Source organism: Panulirus ornatus, chromosome 20 (assembly GCF_036320965.1).
Source record: "Panulirus ornatus isolate Po-2019 chromosome 20, ASM3632096v1, whole genome shotgun sequence".
NCBI classification, from domain to species: domain Eukaryota; kingdom Metazoa; phylum Arthropoda; class Malacostraca; order Decapoda; family Palinuridae; genus Panulirus; species Panulirus ornatus.
Window position 1 is genome coordinate 49,759,942 of NC_092243.1, and position 23,927 is coordinate 49,783,868.

Below are 23,927 nucleotides of genomic sequence, written 5' to 3' on the forward strand. Positions count from 1 at the left end.
GCAGGAGGGTGAAAGGAGGGCAAAGAATAGAGTGAATTGGAGCGATGTGGTATACCAGGGTTGACGTGCTGTCATTGGATTGAATCAAGGCATGTGAAGCGTCTGGGGTAAACCATGGAAAGCTGTGTAGGAATGTATATTTACGTGTGTGGACGTATGTATATACATGTGTATGGGGGGGTTGGGCCATTTCTTTCGTCTGTTTCCTTGCGCTACCTCGCAAACGCGGGAGACAGCGACAAAGCAAAAAAAAAAAAAAAATATATATATATATATATATTCAATAATTTTTTTACAAACATTTCCTGAAACACCGTCCATTGTGTATAGTACTTACCCAAAATCCTTCTGTGTTTAAACTACCAAAAAAGTATCATGTAGACCATGGACATTATGTTACCAACACCGTAAAACTCACTTGCGATGCAATGATGCAACCTCAACTAATTTTGTACGATTTCCACTTTCTGCATTATGGTAAGGTCAGTATGGTTTCAATTTGTAATACTACACATACCACTATCATTCTGATGTTTTTCAATGCCATTACAAGAGCTAAAATTCATGAAAATATCACACAAATAACAAAGAAAAGCAAAAGGCCTTATTTTCACATATTTCAACAACAAGACTGGTAATGTGGGCTATTGCAGCATACAGTACAAAACAGTGTAGCTAAAGCTGGATACTCACACTCCAAGTTGGTGATAATCTTGAATGTGCTGGACTGTGGACTCTGGGGTTTAGGGTTTAAAGGGTTTGGAAACAGATTTTTGATACTCTACCTGTAGTTATTTCTCATGTATAGCCACTGAACTAAACAATAACTTACCACACAGTAATCAAGACCACTTGAATCTCTTTCTGGAAACTTCACCCTTTCTCTCTCTATACCACCTGTATTACCATCTGTAATATCAACTATAATTAATGAACAAAAACGTAAAGAAAACAAGTAAAACAGGATTCATGTTTGTTAAAAAAAAAAAAAGTGGGGGGGGGGTCATAGTTCATCCCTACCAATGTCATGACCCTTTAACATCTAGTAGCCAAAAGCATCTTCTCATATTCATATAAAGTGGCAACAATTACAGCAATCTTTAAAAACTGGGGATCCACATGTTCTGCAAAAACTAAATACTTATATTTATCCCTACAATTCATAGGAAAACAATTCTTTTTTTTCCATACATATTCGCCATTTCCCGCGTTAGCAAGGTAGCGTTAAGAACAGAGGACTGAGCCTTTGAGGGAATATCCTCACTTGGCCCCCTTCTCTGTTCCTTCTTTTGGAGAATTAAAAACGAGAGGGGAAGATTTCCAGCCCCCACTCCCTCCCTTTTAGTCACCTTCTATGACACATAGGGAACATATTGGAAGTATTCTTTCTCCCCTATCCCCAGGGATAACCAAACAAAATGCTTACACTAAAATTCAGCATGGTTACCAAAGTAATCTGACTTCACAGAAGACAGCAGAATACAAGATGATCTTTCAGTATTTATAAATGCTATATGTGGGGCACTGAATGACAAGAAATGCTCCATAATCATCTTTCCTGAGATCTACAGAACATCCCAGGATGTAAACCAAAATACTCTCATCTCCATGATGTTTCATCATGTAGCTTATTAAACAAATATGTAGGAAAATGTAGTATCAACAGCTTAGTCACTTGATATTAAGACTATAAATCTTGGAGTTCCCCAAAGTACTGTACTTGGCCCAATTCTCTTCTTAACCTACATCAGTAAAATTTGTCCAACTATCACTAGATTAAAATCTAATTTTCTTTGTTGACCGTTGCACTTAGCACACATGCAACGGAAACCTTTCAAAGCTGGTTACCTTTAAGTGGATTCTTACAATCCAATCTTGGACATTTTCGACTGTGATATGGCTTGGGGTGCACACCGGGAAACAAAGCAGACTGTAACTTTCTTTTTTGGAGACGACTTAATTAATCTAAGCACAGCCTGAATACCAAACAGTTGTGCAGTAAATTTTGGAAGATTCTTTTTGCAGTTTTGCCATGCAAGATTCTTTTTCAAAAACTACAGCAAAACCTACACATTCATCATCCCTTGAGCCGTCAGTAAATATCTTTATTCTGTTTGCAAGAATGGTATCCTCCTGAAGGATTTTACTATTCATTTGTACAAAAAGCAATACTGGTTTTGGTTATTTTCATCCAGTCCCTGCAAAGCGTGATCTCAGAATCCTTCCAAAGAGGGAACCAAGCAAAACCTACCTCTTGAATTGAATTTTGTTCAAAGTTCTTTCATTAACATCTCTATTTTATTCTTACACTCAAAGATTTAGAGAACTCTGGATGTTGATCATATACTTGGTCCTCTCAACAGAAAAAACATACTTATATGCAGGATTAGATGGTGTATAGTTAAGCTTAAAAAGATACAAAATTTTAGCCAAATTCTTCATATACAAAATTCAAAGGGACCTTACTAGAGCCTGCATACAGATTTTCAACTTCAGAGGATCTGAATGCTTCTGTACACAGTCAGTTACAAAAACCATGGACATCAACAATTTCTAGGATCCCCTCAGTGGCTAACGAATGTATATGAAAATGGTAGTCCAGTTTCGATCTACATAATGAATAATAGAACCTCAGCATGGTTTTCCTATTTGCTCCCAAGAAGTGGTGAGAGACCACTTTCAAAATGTTTAGTGACTTTATCGCATTACTTTTATGGCTCATTACAATTTCTTCCAAAAAATCATTCCCAAATATTTGCCTCCTCTTCATGTGGAATGAGAATATCTTTCAATTATACATGTGGAACTGTTCAGAGAAATTAAAACCAGAGTTATCTGCCTATTCAGTAATCTCATTAACAGTAGCTTTCACATGTCTTTCAGCCACTTCAGGTGATGATGTACATTAGACAGCCAAATCATTTACAAAAAGGGATAATGCAACATGGAATAGTAGCTACAAATAAGTAAAAATAACTAACGAAAAAGGTGACACTTAACGTACTGCCAAGCAGCATACCTTCCTCTTGTGGGAAATCTCATGAATGGTCACCACAAACCAATTTTCTGTTTTTCAAAAACTGCTGAATACACTTTGAAAGAATGCCTGAATGGCCCATATTGTGGAACTGCATCATGATACATCTTCAATTAGTATCACAGTCTTCTCTAAATCAAAGAACACTGGTACTGTATGATGATTAGCAAATACTTTATGAATGTCAGTTGATATCTATACCAAGGGGCCTATTTAGAAACTTTCTAAAATCACAATTGTTTTTTCTAAGGAATCAGACCAAACTATTCACCATCAGTCTGCCTTGTCACAAATAATACATGACAACACTTAAGTTACTCAACTTTCTTCTTAGAACTCTAGATTTTCCTGTGGTGAATGCAATTCATTAGCCCTGTCATTTGGCAAAATGGTAAGAGCAACAGACAGAAGTAATTAGGAACATTAGATAGGAACATTAGGCAGAAACATTAGATAGAAGTGGTATGTACCTAATTCTCCCAGCATTAGCTGGAAGAATTAGGTACAAGTAGTATATTGGAACATTCAGCAGGAATATTAGACTGACACAATAGGAAGCAGGAGTGGGTAGGAACATAAGGTAGGAGCCTCTGAAAACGCTGCACTAGAGTTGCCCCCTGCCAGAGGCCTGTTAAGGGTAAGGCACTACAGGATAAGAAGCAGCAATGGAGTTCAACAGCTATAGAGGCTCTTTTGTCATGGCCATCCCCTAGAGGCAGTTCCCAAAGGGGTCAGAAGTCAGAGGTAGAATGGCTTGCCAAGAACTAGTAGGTGCAATAGGTCTATAGCCTGTAGCAATACGCCGGATCCCAACCAAACTTAACCCTCACAGGACTGACCTCTGAAAATTTAGCATGGTCTGTATAAGTGGATTTTATAAAAAGAATCTTAAAATATTTCATTCTTATAAAAAAAAACTAAATATCAGGGAAAATTAAGGGAAAATAAAAAAAATCTGGAGAATCAATTATATCTGCTTATGTACAAATATTCAAATTTGGCATGCATGCCAAGGTTATGCCTTCCCCAAATGCGTATGTTTGAAGGTACATTATTGTCAACAATGTCATATGATGCAGGAGATTGCCTATAAATGAGGATGTGTAGAGGAAGGTGGATGTGGTGGAAAGGAAGTGTTGGGGATATTATATGATGCAAAGTGATTTGATTGAGTAAGTAATACAAGGGGAAGAGGAAGGTTTGATAATAAAAAAGGATGTGGCAAAGAGAGCTGGAGAGTGTGCTGAAATGGTTTAGACATATGGAGGGCATGAATGAGGAAAGGTTGACACAGAGGATATATGTGTCAAAAGTGGAGGGGTTAAGGAGAGGGGGGAAACCAAATTGGATATGAAAGGATAAAATGAAAAAGACTTTTTTGAGTGATTGGGGTCTGAACATGCAGGAAGGTGAAAAGAGTGCATGGGATAAAATTAAATAAAATGATGTGGCATACAGGGGTCGAAATGCTGTCTGTAGACTAACAAGGGAATGTGAAGCACCTGGGTAACCTATGGATGGGTCTGTGAGGCTGGTTGTGGATCTGGGTCTGAGGTTTTTGTGCAAAGCACATGACAGCTAAAGAATGAATGTAAGCAAAGGTGGCCCTTTCTTGCACTCACTAATATGGGAAACAATAATCAAGTATGAAAAGAAAATTGACTGAGAACTGCTCTAAATGTGTTAATGCGCTAAACAGCCAACAAAAAAATACTTGCTTATCTTATAAGAAAATCTTTCACATAAGCTGTGAAAGTATAATCCAAAACCTGATGAAAAATGTTAGGGAGTACATTACAAGCAGACAATACGTGCTGGCTATGTACTGCAGACATGCATCTTCTAAATGCAGTTGGAGATATCAAATGGCAAATGGTTTGGTGAAAAGAGAGGAGGGGGTGAAAATCTTTTGTAATATGAAATGTGGAAAAGCAGTTGGAGTGGACAGCACTGCAACTGAATTTCTCAAGAAAGGGGGTGACAGTGTTGTTGATTGCTCAGTCAGGATTTTCAGTTTATGTACAGCTCAAGCTGAGGTGTCTGAGGACAGGCAAAATGCATTTATAGTGCTATTACATAAAGGCAAGGGAATAAAATTGAATGCTTAAATAACAGAGGTCTGTTGAGTATACCTGCTAGGTGGGAAAGTGGAGGTATGCACATAGCATCAGACTGGAGAGGAGCAATGTGGCTTCAGGAGTGGTAAAGGAAGTGTGGACTGAGAATATGCTATGAAATATTTGAGGTAGAAATTCTTGGGGAAAGAAGGATTTGTATGTGGCATCTGTGGACCTGAGGAGAGCCAATGACAGCTGATTTGCAGCAAGGAATTTCAACTGGAAAAGTACAGCATGTACGCAAGTCAGAAGGGAACAAGGCGAGAGGTTCCAGGTGAATGTGAGCATACATCATGGGTGAATGATAAAAACCATGGCTGTTTAATCTACTCATAGATGGAATGTTAAGGATGTTGAAGTGGGGGTCTTATTGAGAGGGATGGGCCTACAAGATGCTGGGGGGAGCCTGAGTAGTAAGTCAGTTACTGTCAGAAGATGATACAGCTCTGGAGGCATGCTTGAGGTATCTAGGGAAGCAGTATGTACATGAATGAAAGAAGTGTATGGCATGCAAAGGTGAACAATTGAGTAGGGTAGAGAATAGTATGATGATGAAGTAAAGTTACTCGTGAAAAAGATAAGAGATGTATGGGCGTTATTCACTTGGAAGGAGTGTGAGTGGTAGGGAGATGTACATGAGAAAGAAGTAGAAGGTCATAAGGAAGGTGCAGGGGCTGAAGAATAGGGCAAACACGAGTTGGGGTGAGCAAGTATCAGCATACTTTAAGGAAAATAAGAAAACATTCTGGAAGGAGATTAATAGGATGAGAAAAACAAAAATAGATGGCAACATCCATGAAGAGGGCAACTGGGGAAGTGGTAATAGGCATAAATGAGGACAGATGGAGTTAGTAATCTGAATGATTGTTGGATGTGTCTCATGACATGGTGGCAGATTTGGTGTGTTTAGATAAGTCTGGGAGGCATGTGAACTGAGAGAGTCAGAGCAGCAGGTCTGGAGAAAAATGAAGTGGTGGTGAAAGCCTTGCAACAAAGGAGATGTGGCATGGTGACTGGGGTGGTTGGAATGGTTAATGAATTTCTAAAGAAGGGGGGGGGGGGGGAGCGACTGTGCTGTTGATTGGTTAGTTAGGATTTTCAAAGGATATAAGGATAATAGAGAGATACCTGAGGATTGGGGGAGAGGATTTTCAAAGTATAGAAGGATAATGGTAAGGTGCCTGAGGACTGCTGAAATGCCAGTACAGCAGCATGGTATAAAGGCAAGGGGATAAAGATATTTGTCTGAAATACAGAGATATAAATTTGTTGAGTGTACATGGAAAGTTGTATGGGAAAGCTGTGATAGAGAGGGTAGTAGCATGCACAGAGCATCAGAATGGGGAACAATGTGGTGTCAGGAGTGGTAGGGGATGTGTGAATCAGGTGTTTGCTTTGAAGAATGAGTGCAAGAGATACTTAGAGGAACAAAAGGATATGTATGTGACATTTATGTATCTAAAAAAAGCATATGACAGGGTTGACTGACCCCCTAAAATTTGTATAAGGTGTTCAGAACATATGATGTAGGAGGAAAGATATCAGAAGAATTCTTTTTTCATCACATGAGAAAGGCACGTGTGCAAGTAAGTAGAAATGAGATGAGGAATTCCAGGTTAAGGTTGGTCTGCAGTGGTGGTGTGTGAAGTCATCATGGCTGTTAAATCTGTTTGTGGATGAGGTGGTGAGGGAAGTGAATGCAAGGGTTTCAGGGAGAAGGTAGGTCTGCACTCTGGCAGGGTTGAGAGTGCTTGGGAGGTGAATCGTTTCATGTTTGCTGATGAAAAGGCGCTGATGGCAGATTCAAGTGAGAAATGGCAGATACTGGTTTCTGAGTCTGGATATGGAAAAGGAGAAAGGGGAGACTAAATGTGAATTTAATCGAGGTTATCATATTCAGCACAAGAGAAAAACTGGCTGATTGGGTTATGTTTGAATGGAGACATCTTAAGAGGAAGCAAAACGTTTTCAATACCTGGGAGTGAACATTGCATCAAATTGAACCTTGATGCAGAAGCAAGTCATAGAGAGGGTGAGAGGGTGAGGGTCCTGAAAGCACTGAGGGATGTGTGGAAAGACAGATTGCTATCAAGGAAGGTAAAGATGGGTGTCTGAAGGTACAGTAGTCCTGATAGTTTTATATGGATGTGAGGAATAGGCTCTACATGAAAATGTAAGGAAGAGAATGAATATCTTGGAAATGAAATGTCTGAGGGATATATGTGGTGTGGGGAGGTTTCATCACACAAATATCAAAATAATAACATCTAAGTGTAAGAGAGAGGTGTGGTAAAAAAAGTAAGGTTGATAGGGCAGAAAGGAGTGTGCTGAAATGGTGTGGATATATGGAAAGAATGAGAGAGGAGAGGTTGACAAAGAGGATACATGTGTCAGAAGTGGAGGGAATAAGAAGGGGAAGACTAAATTGGAGAAGAAAAGATGTAGTGACAAAAATTTTGAGTGCTTAAGGCCTGAACATACAGGGGGATGTAAGGAGTGCAAGGGATAGTGTGAAATGGAGCAATGTGGTATGCATGAGACGATGTGCTGTCGATGGCCTAAACTTGGGCATATGATGCAGCCAAGAAAAACTGCAGAAAGGTCTGTGAGGCCTGGTTGTAGACAGGAGACTGTGGTGTAAGTGCATTAGGCATGAGAGCTAAAGAATAGATGTAAGAGAATGAGGCCATTTCTTCCCCAGTTTCTGGCACTACCTTGGTAAAGTGGGGAACAATGAGCAAGTAAGAAGAAATACATATCATTATCACATCATCCTCATTACTATATGATGTGGGAAAGAACTGTTAGAAGCAGTGAAGAGTCTTCATCAAGATAACAAGGCATGTGTTTGAACAGAAAAAAAAGGAGTGTGATTGTTCCACGGGAAGGTAGCTCTGCAGTAGGGGTCTCACCATGGCTGTTTAATTTGTTTATGGATAAGATGGAGGGAGGTGAATACAGGTCTTACAGAAATGGGCAAGTTTGCAGTCTGCAGAAGGTAGGGTAGATCTGAAAGCTGAGCCAGTTGTTATTTGCTGATAAAATGATGACAATGGCAAATTCAAGTGAGAAGCTACTGATGCAGGTATCTGAGTTTGGGGTAGTGTGTGAAGAGAAATAGGAGAGTAAATGTGAATAAAAGCAGTCATTAAGTTTAACAGTAAAGTGCGGAAGTTTAGATGGAGTGACTTCGAGTGGAAAGAACCTAGCAGAAGCAGGGTGTTTTAAAGATCTGGGAGTAGGCATGTCTGCAAGTGGAACTATGTTAGCTGAAGTGAGCCACTATGTGGATGAAGGGGCATACAGAGGAGTGTGTGGAAAAAGAGGAGTGAAAGTAAACAGAGGTCACTATCTGTGAGGGCATAAATGGATGTATTTGATGGTAATGTTATATGGATGCAAGACATGGGCTCTAGATAAACAAATACAGAAATGGGTGGATGTGTTGGTAATTATATGTTTGGGGATAATATGGTGTGTAAGGATGATTGGTCAAATAAGATATGACAGGGTAACAGAAAGGTGGTGTGGTTATAAGAGGTGTATGTAAGAGAAAGCAAAGGAAAGTGAGCTAAAATGGGCTGGACATATGGAGAGGCTTAGAGAGAAATGGCTAACTATGAAGGTGTACATGTCTTGAGTGGAGGGAATAAGAAAAAGGGAAACATCAAAGAGGAGGAGTAAGGACAGGCTGAAAAAGGCTTTAAATAGTCAAGGGTTAAATATGCAGGAGGGTGTGAGGCATGTATGGAAAAGAGCAAACTGGAGCAATGTGGTATACAGGTTTATGTGGCTGTAACTAGGATGAAGCAGTGTATGAAACAGTCAAGGGAACCAGGGAAAGGACTGCGGGGCCTAACTGTGGAGAGGGAGCTCCAATTTCTGGCCATTAAACATGACAAGGAGAGAGTGGATGGGAGTGAATGAGAACATTTTTCATCTGTACCTGGCACTAACTCACTGTCTTGGGAAACAGAAATATGAAAAAAAAATATTGGTTATCATTATTATCATTGTTATCATTATTACTACTTATCCCCAAAAGCATGGGTAAAAAATACTGCCCAAATACTTCTGCTTTCCCTGCATGTTGTAAAAGGCAATCAAAAGAGGTGGAAGAGGGGGGACTGGAAATCTTCCCGTTTTATTTTTTCACAATAACGAACAGAGAAAGGGGCCAAGTGAGGGTTTTTTCCTCAAGGACTCAGTCTTCTGTTCTTGACGCTACCTTGTTAATATGTTAAATGGTGGATGTGTATGAAAAAAAAATTTGTATTATCATTACTATTATCACTCCTATTATCATATATGGTTTTCTACAATAGCATATATAACAAATTTCAATCCTTCCCTTTTTGTGTTGGCATATGGCTGGCATATCTTACTTTCTGTGCCTAAAGGATTCGCATTCTCATTAGTCTCAAGTGATGTGATGGTACATAGTGGCAGTATTGTAACCAATGAGGTAGGATGTGCTGCTACTGTGAAAAGTATAAAAGAAGCTTAAAATTGAGAAAAGCTGTTAAGTTTCAGTACCTCCAGGGGATACTCTAGTAGAGAATTTCAGTGTCACCCCCATCTTCTCATGGTGACCTCATCAGTACACCCCTCAGAAGTGGAACCAAAGGAGGGGGCCTTGCCCAACTCCATCAGAGATATTGAGGGTGATTGCACTGATTATGAATAGGATGACTGGTGAGAGTAAAAGGGCGGAGCTTGTGGAGAGGTTTAAAAACTTAGCTTGGATGTGCCAGGGACTGGGGGAACTCATTTCCTTGGGAAGGGTGTGTGGAACAAAAATGAAATAAAGAATGCAAGTTCTGGGAGGGCATGAAAGGCGGTGCAATTCTGCTATCACCAAGAGTGTGAGAGAGTGTTACATAGCATGGATGTAATGGATCAAGAATAGATCAAGAATAGTGTGGGTGAAAGGAAAAATTGGGATTGTGAAAAGTATGCATGGGGATGTGTAAATGCACCTGTGAATGAACCTTTTCTGGAGAATGATTGTATAAGCAGTTTCGAGAATAAGAGATACGTGGTCATACTGGGTGATATGAATGCGAAAGTGGGAAGTGATGAAATTGATGAAATAATCGGTAAACGGGGAGTGCCTGGAGTACAAGGTATTTCATGGATACTTGTGCTGAGAGGGGTTTATTCCTTGCAGACACCTTTTTTCAGCACAAGATGATCCAGAGATATACTTGGATGAGGCATGATGGAAGAGAAGACTATGTGGCAGTGGATGAAAGACTGAGAAAGGCCATGCTAGACGCTAGAGTTGTGAGAGATTCTTTGGAGATGCTGACTGTTTTGCAACTCTTTTAGGGATTAGGATCAGGGAGAAGTGGAGGTATGGTGTAAGGAAGAATGGATAGGTAAAAGTGTTTGGCAAGTGAGAAGATGAATAGAAAAAAATGCAGAAAGGAGTATGAAAGGAACGTAAATGAAATGCAGAGATGCAGTCACATGAGAATAAGGTGTTTAAAATGTTTAGAAAAATACCATCAAAGGTTGTAGAAATAGTAGTTGGATACAAGGTCATGAGATATAGGAATAAAAAGGGCAATGCATGGTGGACAGAAGAGATTAGAAATGCTGTGGAAGAGAAGAAAAAGGCATATGGTAACTTGCTTGATAGGAATGTACCAGTGGAAATACAGCAAAGGAAGGAAGAATATAAAATATGTAAGCAAATGTTAGGAAGGTGATAGAGGGAAGCAAAGAAAGAGTAGATGAAGATTTTGGAAGGAAGTTTGAGGATAATAAGAAACTATACCCAAAGGAGGTGAAAAGGGAAAGAGGTGGATGTAAGAGTGGAAATGTCAATGTGAGAAGTAAGGAAGGAGAGTAGGTGAATCAAAAAGACGAAGTGAAAGGTAGATGGAAAGAGTATTTTGAAGAACTGATGAATGTGGGAGACAGTGAAACAGCAGTTGTTACATGCACAGGTATGGACGATGGAAGAAAGAGGATACAAGTGTAAGGGCCTATAGCAAAAAAAAAAAAAAAAAAAAAAAAAAAAAAAAAAAAAGGTAGGAAGAGCAATAATGAGGCTGAAGGTAAGAAGGGCACCTAGAGTGGATGGGACTACAGCTGAAATGTTGAAGTATGGAGAAGAAAGTGTGATAAGAGTGGCTGCATCTGATAAGAAATTTAGCATGGAAACAGAAGGTTGTGCCTGAGGATTGGGTGAAAGATATTATTGTTCCATTAATCAAAGGAAAAGATGCTGAGGATCTATGTAGCAATTATGGGGGAATAAGTCTGTTAAGTGTGGCGGGGTGGCAACAGAAATGGATAAAGGCAGTGTACATATGTATATGTCTGTGCATGTATATGTATGTATATGTTGAAATGTATAGGTGTGTATATGTGTGTGTGTGGGCGTTTATGTATATGCATGTGTAAGTGGGAGGGTTGGGCCATTCTTTCACCTGTTTCCTTGCGCTACCTTGCTAAGGCAGGAGACAGCGACTAAGTATAATGAATGAATAAAATAATAAGTCTGTTAAGTATACCAGGAAAGGTTTATGCAAGAATATTGATTGACAGAGTGATGGAAGTGACTGAATGCAGAATAAGTGAAGATCGAGGGAGTTTTAGGAAAGGTAGGGTATTTGTGGATCAGATTTTTGTAGTAAAGATGACCATGGAAAAGTATCTAGGGAAACCTTTATGGAGCTGGGGAAAGCATGTGACAGAGCGAAGTGGAATGCTTTATGTGATGTGTTAAGGACAAATGGTATCAACGGACAACTGTTGGATGGTGTGAAAGCCTTCTATAGAGGAGCAAATGCAGGTGTAAGAATGGATGGAGAATTGAGTGAAAGTTCTGGGATACATGTCGGTGTGAGGCAGGGCTGTGTTATGTTACCGTGGCTTTTCAATACTTATGTGGATGGAATGATGAGAGATGAAAGCAAAACTAGGGAAAAGGGGTGCAGAGACGGAATGTGGTGATGACATATGGTGGCTAGTGGCAAGCCTGTTTGCCACAGTGGCAAGCCTGTTGTTTACTGAAAGCGAAGAAGAGTTGCAGAAGGTTGTAAAAGTGTTTTATGATGTGTGCAAATGTAGGTAATTGAAGGTAAATGGTATCTGAAAGGAAACAGACTCCCTTGGTGTAGCAGTTGCATTCCTGACTGTGTTGCATTCATGGGTTGCCCAGGGTGGAGTGTATAGATTCAAATCCTGGTTGCAGCAGTTGGCCCAAAGTCAACCCAGCTGTTCATCCACCCTCAGGGGTCAGTGGATAAAATGGGTACCTGACTCAGGCTCGGTAATATTCATTCATTTATCATATTTGACCACCATTTCCCATGTTAAAGGGATGGTGTTGATTAGGGCCTCAGCTGCCCATGCCACCTCAGCTGAAAAAAAAGTGAAAGAAGAAAGTGTACTACACTGTGCTTTGGATATTGGGGGGGGGGGGGGGGGGGAAGACTGGGAGAAATGAGAGAATTTAAGTATCTAAGAGCTGTCTTGGGTAAGTTTAGTGATATGAAAGGAGAGATAAGGGAGAGAGCAGTAAGGGTAGAAGAGTCATTGGGTCCCTTAATAGAATAATGAAGTGTAGAGGTATAAGTATGGAAGTGAAGAAAAGATGACAGGACAACACAGTCCTCCCAACCCTGACCTATGCGCTGAAACATAGACATGGAATGAGTCACAGAAGTCAAGAATCCTGGCTGAGGAAATGAGTTATTTGAGAAGAGCATGTGGTGTGACTACATGGAATGAAGAATGAAATGAAGGAGTGTATGAGAGAACTGGTATGGCAGGGAATGCAATGGGAATGAATTATGGAATGGAAGAATGGGTGAAATGCAATACTTTGAGGTGGTTTAGGCATGTGGAAAGAATGCAAGACTGGGAGTTTACAAGGAGAATGTATGATAGTACAATCAAAGGGACTGATGTGAGAGGAAGACCACTTGTGACATGGGCAAACAGGGTGGAGGAATACTGGAAGGGGTAAAATGGTGCAAGAATGCGTGGAATGATGTATGCAAGGGAGGCATGTAAGGACAAGGATAAGTGGAGACTCTGCCATGGCCACCTCTTGATGGGAGTTCCCAGAGGGAATGAATGTCAAAGATATAGAAAGACATAGAAAGAAACCAAAAATGAAATGGAATGATGTAGTTTAAAACAGTGCTGGTAAAAGAGAGTGTCTCAATGAGAGTTCAAAGATACATAATGACAAGCCTCCTGGAAGGAATTTCTAACAGCAAATCTGACATACATAGAGGATGACATATAAAATGACTTCAGTTCAGTTCCTTTAACCCTTTAACTGTGGTGTATCTCAACAGACACTGGTGTTGATGAATGCAGCACATGTCACAGACACTAGCACATAGGACTACGGAGCATGTCGAGACATATTATTTTTTCCAGCCATTGTTTGACTTGCCTACCTACTGAAGGTACCTACTGAGGAATCTGGTGACAATCCTCATCACAACTGGAGGAAAACTAGCATCTCAATCACCCAGAGATCCTCAAAAAGACTGTAAATGTGATGCCAGCTTTACATGACTCCTATACAAGTGAAAATCTTCACTTGGCCCCTTTCTCTGTGCCTTCTTTTGGAAAAGTAAAACAGAGGGGAGGATATCCAGCCCCCTGCTTCCACCACCCCTTTAGCTGCCTTCTACGACATGCAGGGAAAACGTGGGAAATATTCTTTCTTCCCTATTCCTTTCATAAAATGTGGTTAATTGTTCTTTTACTGATATCAATAAAATTCTGCCCATGTAAATATCTACTTCCATACAGGTCGAGCATCCCTAATTCAAAAATCTGAAATCTGAAATGCTCCAAAATTCAAAACTTTTTTGAGCAGCAACATGGCATTGCAAGTGGAAAATTCCACACCTGACATCACTTGTCCATGCAAGGCTTTGACACTCTAATGGCATAAATTTGTTACAAACCATCATCACCAGACCTTCGTGCATTATTCATTGTGCTTTGCTTATTCTCTGCTCTGTGGTACGAATGAGGTATGAAGGTATTGTTGAAAATGTCAAAAAAGCCTGCAAATACCCTTATGGGTAACAGTGATAAGAAAAAATGAAGCTTATAGATGACATGGTGAAAATGATGCGCTTATTGAAGGACTTGAGCAGCATGCATCCATAAAACAAAAAGGAATCATGTCAGTTTATAAAATCAAAGAGAGACATCTAAGACAAAAACCACTGTTAATGAGGCAGATGACTCTCGATGAAACATCTGAAAAAGCCATCCAGCAGAATGCCTCCTCATCCCTAGAGGACCCACATTAATCTAGATTTACAGCCTTACACTCTGTCACACACTCCCACAACTCATGCTTCAGGAATAGTGCTGATCCTTCCTTAGCTCTTATCCTCTCACCAACTCTTGACTTTATTACTAAAACATTTCCAAACCATCCCTCCCCTTTACTCCTGAGCTTTGTTTTACTCAAAGCCATAACATCAAGGTTTCTTTCCTCAAACATACTAATTAGCTCTCCTTTCTTCTCATCTTGGCTACATCCACACACATTTAGACACCCCAGCCTGAGCCTTAAAGGAGGATGAGCACTCCCTGAAGGGCTCATTCTTCTGTTTCTTCTTTTAGAAATTGAAATACAAGAGGGGGGATTCCATCCTCCCCTCCCACCCTTTTAGTCACTTTCTATGACACACAGGAAATACAGAGGTAATTTTCTTTCTTCTGGACATACAATGTTGTATGGTTGCGAGGCGTGGGCTATGGATAGAGTTGTACGCAGGAGGATGGATGTGCTGGAAATGAGATGTTTGAGGACAATGTGTGGTGTGAGGTGGTTTGATCGAGTAAGTAACGTAAGGGTAAGAGAGATGTGTGGAAATAAAAAGAGCGTGGTTGAGAGAGCAGAAGAGGGTGTTTTGAAATGGTTTGGGCACATGGAGAGAATGAGTGAGGAAAGATTGACCAAGAGGATATATGTGTCGGAGGTCGAGGGAACGAGGAGAAGAGGGAGACCAAATTGGAGGTGGAAAGATGGAGTGAAAAAGATTTTGTGTGATCGGGGCCTGAACATGCAGGAGGGTGAAAGGAGGGCAAGGAATAGAGTGAATTGGAGCGATGTGGTATACCGGGGTTGACGTGCTGTCAGTGGAATGAATCAAGGCATGTGAAGCGTCTGGGGTAAACCATGGAAAGCTGTGTAGGTATGTATATTTGCGTGTGTGGACGTATGTATATACATGTGTATGGGGGTGGGTTGGGCCATTTCTTTCGTCTGTTTCCTTGCGCTACCTCGCAAACGCGGGAGACAGCGACAAAGCAAAAAAAAAAAAAAATTACTATATAAGTATATCAATAATATACAAAACCTTAAAAATCAATAAATGATGCATATGTACGATGCTATCACATTGGACATACCATCAAGTACTGTGAATCAGTGTCTACAGAATGAAATCAATCACACAAGGTAAAGAACGTATTCATAGCACACTTACATAGAAAAGTAACATCCATGCTGCCAAGGCCTCCCCCCATCCACTCATTACCCTTCCACACCAAGATAGAAGAAAGGATTACTTTTTTGAGTATCTTTCTTCAATTTTGTATGGCATATGCAACTTCTGTAAACAACTTTTTTCACAGTGAGCATGGGTAATTTCTGGAAGCTGCACATATAAGGAGTTTCTAAGATAAAACAATAGTGTTTTTTGAAATCAAAATGTAGTGTTTTGAGTATCCGTGGTATTTTTTCTGCCCACTGGGCAAGTACTGTGGTGGCCAGGGGATAATTCTAGCTACAGCTGGCAGGATCTAGCATGGTGGTGATGCAAATCTGCATAAAACGATGGGCGAGTGAAATAACTGCTTTGCCCAAGCATTGTTTTCTAGCTCTTGCTGTGTGGTTCTATCTTACTGTGACTCAACAATTGAGGAACTCCATAAGTGATCTTAACGCATCACAAACTTTTGATAACTTTAACTTGTCTTTTACTATGTGTATCTTTAGATATGGCCTCTTAGCATAATCAGTGATGCCAGTTGTGCAACTCCAAGAAAGGCAAGGAAAGTGATGTCTTTAGAGCAAAAAATGGACTTATTTGATTGCCTTGCACATGGTGAAAGTTCAGTGTCTGTTTGGAGGCATTCTGGCATTAATGAGTCAACAACGTAAATCAAAATGAAAACTTAAGCAGCCTTTTGTGTGATATACCTGACTGGCTGCTTTGTGAGATTACAGAGGCCCAATGCAGACCATCCATCAGTGATAATGTACTGCCATTGTTCTATAAATCATCTTATCTTTATTCCTTTTGTATAAAGTCTTGTACTTAATTTCTTTAAAACTTTTGTGTTCATAACAAGACTTCAGTTATGTCTCTCAAGGGTCACTCCCCCTAAGCCCCCTTACTTCCTATAAGGCCAACTACAGTTCTACCAACCACAGGTTTTTTCGGGAAAGTAACCCCTGCATCTGGCAAAGGACCTCTCCAAACACATGGATAAGTAATTTGAAAAACATAAAAGGTAAGAGCTATACTTGTAGATGTAAAACAAAAATCAAAAGAATCTGTTTGGAAGAAACACTGGTGTAAGGCTAATGCGTGAAGACTTAGACAATATTTCTAACTAGTAATTCTCTCTGCAAGGGTCTGACACCCTTTTACAAAACACACAGACTTGATAATAAGTCATCTAGTCTGATAGTCAGTCAACAATGAATTAAGAGCTGAAACATGCAAGCTCAGATTAAACTTTTCATGCCATTAAAAATAACAGTAAAGAGGATGTTCTGCATTACCTGTTTAGTAACTTTATGAACAGATCAAGCTAGGAGCTTCCTCTACTGTATTCCAAAGGACTGAATTATGTCCATGATGCAGAGTACAATTCCTGATTCACTTGACTGCTCCTCTTCTAGGACCATAAAGCTTTATTTCACAGTAATTTTGCACATCTACATGTAATATAAAGTTATAAGTTATGCTCTTTTAAAAATAGTTAGTATTTCCACTTCTGGTTGAAAAGTATGCATTCTGGATCCTGTGAGAGGTAAAACACATTTCTAGTCTTATTCAATAAATCAACATATTACATGACTAGAAGATCCATCTTTTCTTACAACTGTCAGAGCTATAAACAGACAAAAATAACTAATCTATCTTCAACTAAACTGATATGTGATCAATCACAAGGGGTACACAGTGATACTTGACTGGGAAGTGATCATTCAATAATCTTTCGATAATACAGCCTTGCTGATTTCAGTTCCCAGATGAATACAATATCATCATATTTCTGAAATCCTCAGAGATAGGAAAGAAAGAATTCTACCTATAATTGCCCTGGAGTATCTCCCCTCTTGCACTGTCACTTTTTAAATACAAGAGAGAAATCTGCTGCTCGAGGATAGTGACTCCGTGGCTCAGACTCTAATGTTTGAGTGAGTGTGGCTGTAACCAGAATGAAAGGAGAGATAGGTGTTTTGTTTGATGTTCTCCTACTGAGTGAAACAGAACTGAAGGGTAAGGGTGGGGGAGTGGTTCAGGAATGTTCAAGTGGAAAATCCAGGGATTTGTGATTGGACAAAAGTGAAAAAAAGAGGTAGTTTTTCTCATGAGGAATGAGCTACTACAGTGTTTTAAAGAGTGCAAGGAAAAGAGTTCAAGATCTAAGTGAGTTAAAAAATGAAAGTACATACACCAAAAGAGGTTTATGACTGTAAGAGCATATGTTGCTTATAGTTAGAGGAGTTAAGAGGAAAGGAATCTATTCTGGAGGGAGCCAAGCAAGAATCTGACAATTTTCAAGAAACGGGATCTGAATAAAAGGTGAGTAATAAAGGGTGGGTAATGTATTAAATGATGGTATAATTAGAGGGATGGAATCCCTGGTGAAAATGAAAATGAGGAAACCTTGATGAGTTGTGTGCTAAAAGAAGGAAGGTGACTGGTGATAAATGGTTAAAACAAGAGGCACTCATAAGTAAATGTGGGTGAGTGGGGTTGGAGGTCACTGGAAATTATGAATTACATGCTGAGTGGCAAGGATGCAATGGACACGCTGAATGTAAAGGTGGAATGTCTAATCACATCTTGGTAGAGATAAGTGTGAAAGTTGGTGTTAGCTTATGAAATGACACACATGTGAAACATATGTCGCAAAATAATGAGTCTGGAAAAGTGGCCTGTTTGGAGAGATACCAGGAATGACTGAGCAACAAATGGCACAGGGTAAGATTAAATGAAACTAATGAAGGGGGAGGTATACACAAAAGCAATGCTTAAGTATAAGGGTTAAATGTAAGTGAGGAATGCACAAGGGGGATGTGGACACATGAAAATGGTAATGAGCTCTTGTCAAAAGAATATGGCACTTAAACAAATAGGAAGGAAGGAATATAATTGGTTCCAGGAGAAGGTGGATCTGAATCAGGGAATTGGGTTGTCCCCATGACAATTTAATTTGTTTATGGATGGGGTGGTGAGGGAGGTAAATGTGAGGGGTCATGGAGCAAAGGGCAAGTCTGCAGTATGGAGGAAGAAGACCAGTTGCCATTTGCAAATGACATGGCTCTGATGGTAGACTTCTACAAGAAACTCCAGAAGCAGGTGACAGAGTCTGGGAGAGCATTTAAAAATAAGGCTAAAACTGAAATGTGGACAAAAGTAAGGTAATGAGGTGCAGCAGGAGGTAGGAAAGAAAAGGGTGAGTGTGACTTTAAACTGGGAGGACATGGTGGAAGTAGAGTACTTTAGGTACGTAGTAAATGAACTGGCAGTGAATGAAACCAAGGCGTCTGGAGTGAATCACAGTGATGACAAGGAGGATAAGATTTGGATGCATTAGTAAGTATGTTGAAAGAAAGGTTAGTGACGGTAAGAGCAAAGGTGGGTATGTTTAAAGGCACAGCAGTCCTGAGAGGACTGTATGAATAAGAATCTTTAGCCTCAAATGCATTATGAGAAGAGGATGTTGGATGTGCTGGAAATGAGAGGCTTGAGGACCACATGAGATGTAAGGCAGACGGATCATGTAGGAATGATCGAGAGAACCAACTATGGATATGCTAGGAGTGGGGAGATGGAAGGCGAGCCAGATGCTATTTGCTGATGGTGAGGCTCTTGTGGCAGACTCTATAGAGGAACTTTTAGGTACCCAGGAGTGAATATGAAAGTCAATGGAACCATGAAGGTTGAAATTAGCAGAGGGCTAATTTCCAAGGTGCATCAAGGTATGCTGTGGAAGAGGTCAACTCCTATAAGGATGTTATATTTGAAGATGTAATTGTCCAGACAGTATTGCAAAGATGAGTACTGGGCCTTAAATACAAATGATAGGAGGAAGCTAGTGTTGGATATGAAGTGCTTGATAACAATTTGCAGCATTATGAAGCCCAATCATGTAAGAAATGATACTGTCTGAGAAAGGTGTGACTGTGAGGACAGTCTGACTGAGATGAGTATCCAAAGTGTACCGAAATGATCTAGACAAAAAAAATGAGTGAATGAAGACTGACAAAGAGGATTTACATGTAAGAAGTAAAAGGAGCGGATGGAAGGGGGAAACTGAGAAGTAGAAGAAAAATTGGAGTGAAGTAAGCTTGTGGGATACCAGGGTATGAATTATGTTGGGTTGATGTGGTGCTTGTGGCGTGAGATGCTGTTAATGGGCTAAACCATGGCATACGAAGGCAATCAAGGTTCATCAAGAAGTAACCTGTGAGGCTTGGCTGTGAATGGTAGCAAGAGACAAGAAGTGTGTAATGAGACCAATATTCACTTGTTCCTGATATTACCTTACTAAAAGGGGTAGGACAATTACATTAACAAAAAATGAAATTTACTATATCAATATTTTAGTAAAAAACTAAAGATGCTTGGAAATATCTATTCACCATAGATAGATGATTCATGACTTAAACCTTTCTCTACTGAGAAGTGTGGTACAGCACCTGTTCAGAAACAATTCAACATGCAACATTTCATGATTACAATCCTTTGAGTTATGACCTTGCTATAAATTGTTTGGTAACAAATGTAAATATTCCTATACATCACAAAGCCTTGTAATACTAGTATATACATTAAACAACAATAACAAATGGTGGCTGTCATGTTACACCAAATACAACTGCATACCAATAATCAACAGATATCAGATATATGTCCTTTTTCCTAATTCAACACAACTTTTCCTGACTGTAAAATATGCACTACACATAAAGATATTTCAACCTAGGCATTTCTAATTAGGTGGAGAAACTGCTAATTCTTAAAGAATACTATCATGAAGTATCTATCATACACAAAGAACCTACCTTTACTCGTTACAGCGGTGCTAAGATCAAGACCAGGTGTAATTTCAGTATCTGGAGAAATTCTATTCCTCAATCGCAACGGACTCGTTCGGTGCATTGCCTGAAAATGTAACTGATGCAGATACTGCCCATATACAACATAAACACAATTAATAGTAGCTACTTACATCGAATTCCTAACTAATTATATAATTTTTTCATTTGCACTCAAATTACCATAACTATTATTCATGTAAGCAATTTCTTGACAAGGTGAAACTATTCATAGATATGAGGTAAAAGTGAAGTTGTGCATTTCATTCTCAAGTCTGTATATCACTTAAAAATTTAAGTTGACATCAGATCATGTTTGCAGATCTGCTAACTTGCTAGCTGCTGGGAAGTCTAGAAGTAAGAAAAAAAACTAGCGAAAAAGGCAAGGGAGCGGAACAAAAAAGATAGGCTAAAACCTATGTTATTATCCACACAAGAAAAAAGAAGGGAAAGAGGAGTTTAGGACAATGTATCAATAGCTTAACCTGATGTAGACTTCAGACATTAGTAACTAGGCTGTTGAAAGCCTCAGCCTACAGGCCCATGTAACCACCACAGCTTAGCTGGCCTGGTACACTTTGTAATTACTCTTCCAAGACCTTCTTAAATTTCCCCATTGTACAACCCTGGGGCCTGGATGTTTAAGCTATTTTCTCTTTTTGTGCTTATTACACCTTTTGATTTTAGGGGAAATACTTCTAAGTCTTCCATGCCTGTCATGCCAATAGTGAACAGTTACAAAGGCTGTATCATTTGGTTTACAGTCTTGCCAAAGAACTTACCACTCCAAGAGCACATTTCCAAGATACTGAAAGTAGCACAGCCTTGGGCTGCAGAAGCTTTTAGAAATGTCCTGGGTAACACCAGGCATCTGTCACAGAAACTGCTCTTGAGGTAATTATACACATTAAAAAATATCAAGTAGGTCTGGGACCCTGCTTTCTAGGATTTCCCAGGAGCAAATGATAACTTAACTCTCACTTTTCTGTTCCTGAGAGTACAGTGTCAATGTTTTGAGCCGTTCGTAATAGTCCAGCAATGTTAGGACAATCATTTTTCTGTAAGAGTATGAGTGCCTTGAAAAGCAACACCCTTGGCTCTTTCTCCCTTGCCTTAAAGTTCCACAAGATCCATATTACTATCTTTTTAGAGGAGGCAACTGCTGTCCTCTTTTGTTATATGAGGTAATGTTGTCAGCCATCCTTTCTCTAAGGTCCTTCATACAGTTCATTTGTGATATGACAGTGCTCATGTCTGTCTAGTCTTCTGTGCTGTTCTAATTTTTTCTCTCCCAATATCAGAGAAGTTAGGACTCACAGAAAAGTTTGTTGTTTTGAGTTGCTCTAAGGAGGGCTCTGTTCCTGTCAGAGTGCAGTTTCTCAGTGCCTTCTACTGACAAGATTTTTATACTTATTCAAGTATCATCCATTAGAGGAGGATAAGCTGTGAGTCATGCCTGTGTTAATGACATGAACTAGGATGAAGAGCAAAGAGCGTGCAACAATTCCTTGAGAAACTGATCATTTTACTGTGGTGGGACATGAAATAGTCTGATTTACAAAATGTTGTGATTTATTAGTTAAGAAGTAGTAAATCTGTCTTCCAATCTTGCCAGTTATTCCCTTCTTTCCTATTCTATATGTTGTGGCATTATGGTCATATTTACCAAATGCTCTCACAAAGTCTGCATATTTCACATCAGCATTTTGTTTATTCTTCAGTATCTCTATAATCTTGACACATGGTGGTCAAGTAACAGATGAAGACCATATCTTTTCACCTAAATCTAATGTTGTCATGGTTTAAACATATCAAATAATTCCATAAAGTCAGTCAATTTACATCTTAGGACTCTCTCAAAACTTTCAATTACAAGGAAAGTCAGTGCAATCAGTTGATATATATTCAGATTGCCTTGTTTCCTCCTCTGTGGAGTGGGATGATGTAAGTCATCTTGTTCTATCCAGAGAATACTGCTAGAGGTGTTTTGCATTCAATTTTTAAAAAGTGCGATTTCCAAGAATCTCACCCTGGGGCAGAGTGCATGAGCATGTTTTCAACAGCCCTCTCAAACTACTGTGATCAGGTGAAAGATATGTTATAGGTTTATCTAGGGGAATTACAGCCCAGGAAGAAGTCAGTTGGGTTGTTACCTTAACCCCTTCACTCCTTAAATTTCCTTTCCTACCCTACAAATCTCTGTTTTCCAAAATGCCTAAAAACATGTCTTCAACAAAGTTTCAAAAATATTCACACAATGAAAAAAAACACTTCAGAGGTATATTTTGTCCACTATTTTCACTTTCATATTGTGAAGACGATTTGTAAATGTTTTGGCACAACATACTTAAAAGTATGGGAGAAATCCCTGACTGTCAAGGGAACTGCCAATGTGCATGTTTATCGTTATACTTACTCAGAAACTCCCAAGCACTGTGGTAAAGCCAGGCAAAGACAAAGAGAGGCCTCAGTTCATCACATCCACTCTTTAAGTGTCATGTATGATACACCAAGACCAGAACCTCCTGTCCATAGCCAAACCCCACAGACCTATCTGTGGTTTACGGACCACCCAGTGATAGCGCAATCACCTGTATACCACATTACTCCAATTCACTATCCCATACATGCCTTATCCCCTCTTGTATGTTCAAGCCAAGTCCACTCAGAGTATGTTTCACTCCATCCTTCCACCTCCTCTTAGGTTTTCCCTTTCTTGTTCCCTCCATTTCCAACAAGTATTCCTTCTTAGTCAATCTCTCCTCACTCAAATGTTCAAACCATTTCATCACACCCTCTTCAGCTCTCTCACATATTATTCTTGCTTCTATGTCTCTCTTACCTTATCATTTCTTAAAATCAATCAGCTGCCATTATGCAGCACACTGTCCTCAAACATTTTATTTCCAACACATCTTATTTCCAACACATTCTTCCACACTTTCTCATTTAGGGCCCACACCCTACATCCATGCATCACTGTCAGGATTACTATTCCCTCAAATAAACCCAACTTTGCCTACAGAAATTGACCTCTCTTCCACACACCCCTCAAAGTGACCAAAGCCTTAGCTATCTCAACCACCTTGCATCACTTGAACTCCCATGGTTCCATCTGCTGCCCCGTCCACTCCCAGAAATCTAAAACATTCCACTTTCTCTACGTTGCCTCTATCTAAATTCACATTTTAAATGACTCATTTCTCTCTTTTTAAATTTAATAACTTTGCTCTTATTCACACTTACTGTCAACTTTCTTCCACACACACTCTCAAACTTGTGAACTAGCTTTGGACTTTTCTCACTCAAATCTGCCACCAGAACCATGTCATCAGCAAACACCAACTGATTCACATCCCAGCCTTCCCACCCCACCTATAAGAGACAGCAGACATGCCCCCCTCTCTAGAACATGCATGCACTTCCCTAA

General features: G+C 39.7%; 1 protein-coding gene across 3 annotated transcripts in view; it reads right to left on the reverse strand.

Annotated features, from left to right (window-relative positions):
* Window positions 1–23,927, reverse strand: part of LOC139755996 (glucocorticoid-induced transcript 1 protein-like) — a 316,760-nt gene that overhangs the window by 252,404 nt on the left and 40,429 nt on the right. For all 3 annotated transcript variants that reach the window (XM_071674916.1, XM_071674918.1, XM_071674917.1), the window contains exon 2: window positions 20,465–20,564. In XM_071674916.1, the coding sequence (XP_071531017.1) occupies window positions 20,465–20,564 (100 nt within the window). The remainder of the gene's footprint in view (window positions 1–20,464; window positions 20,565–23,927) is intronic.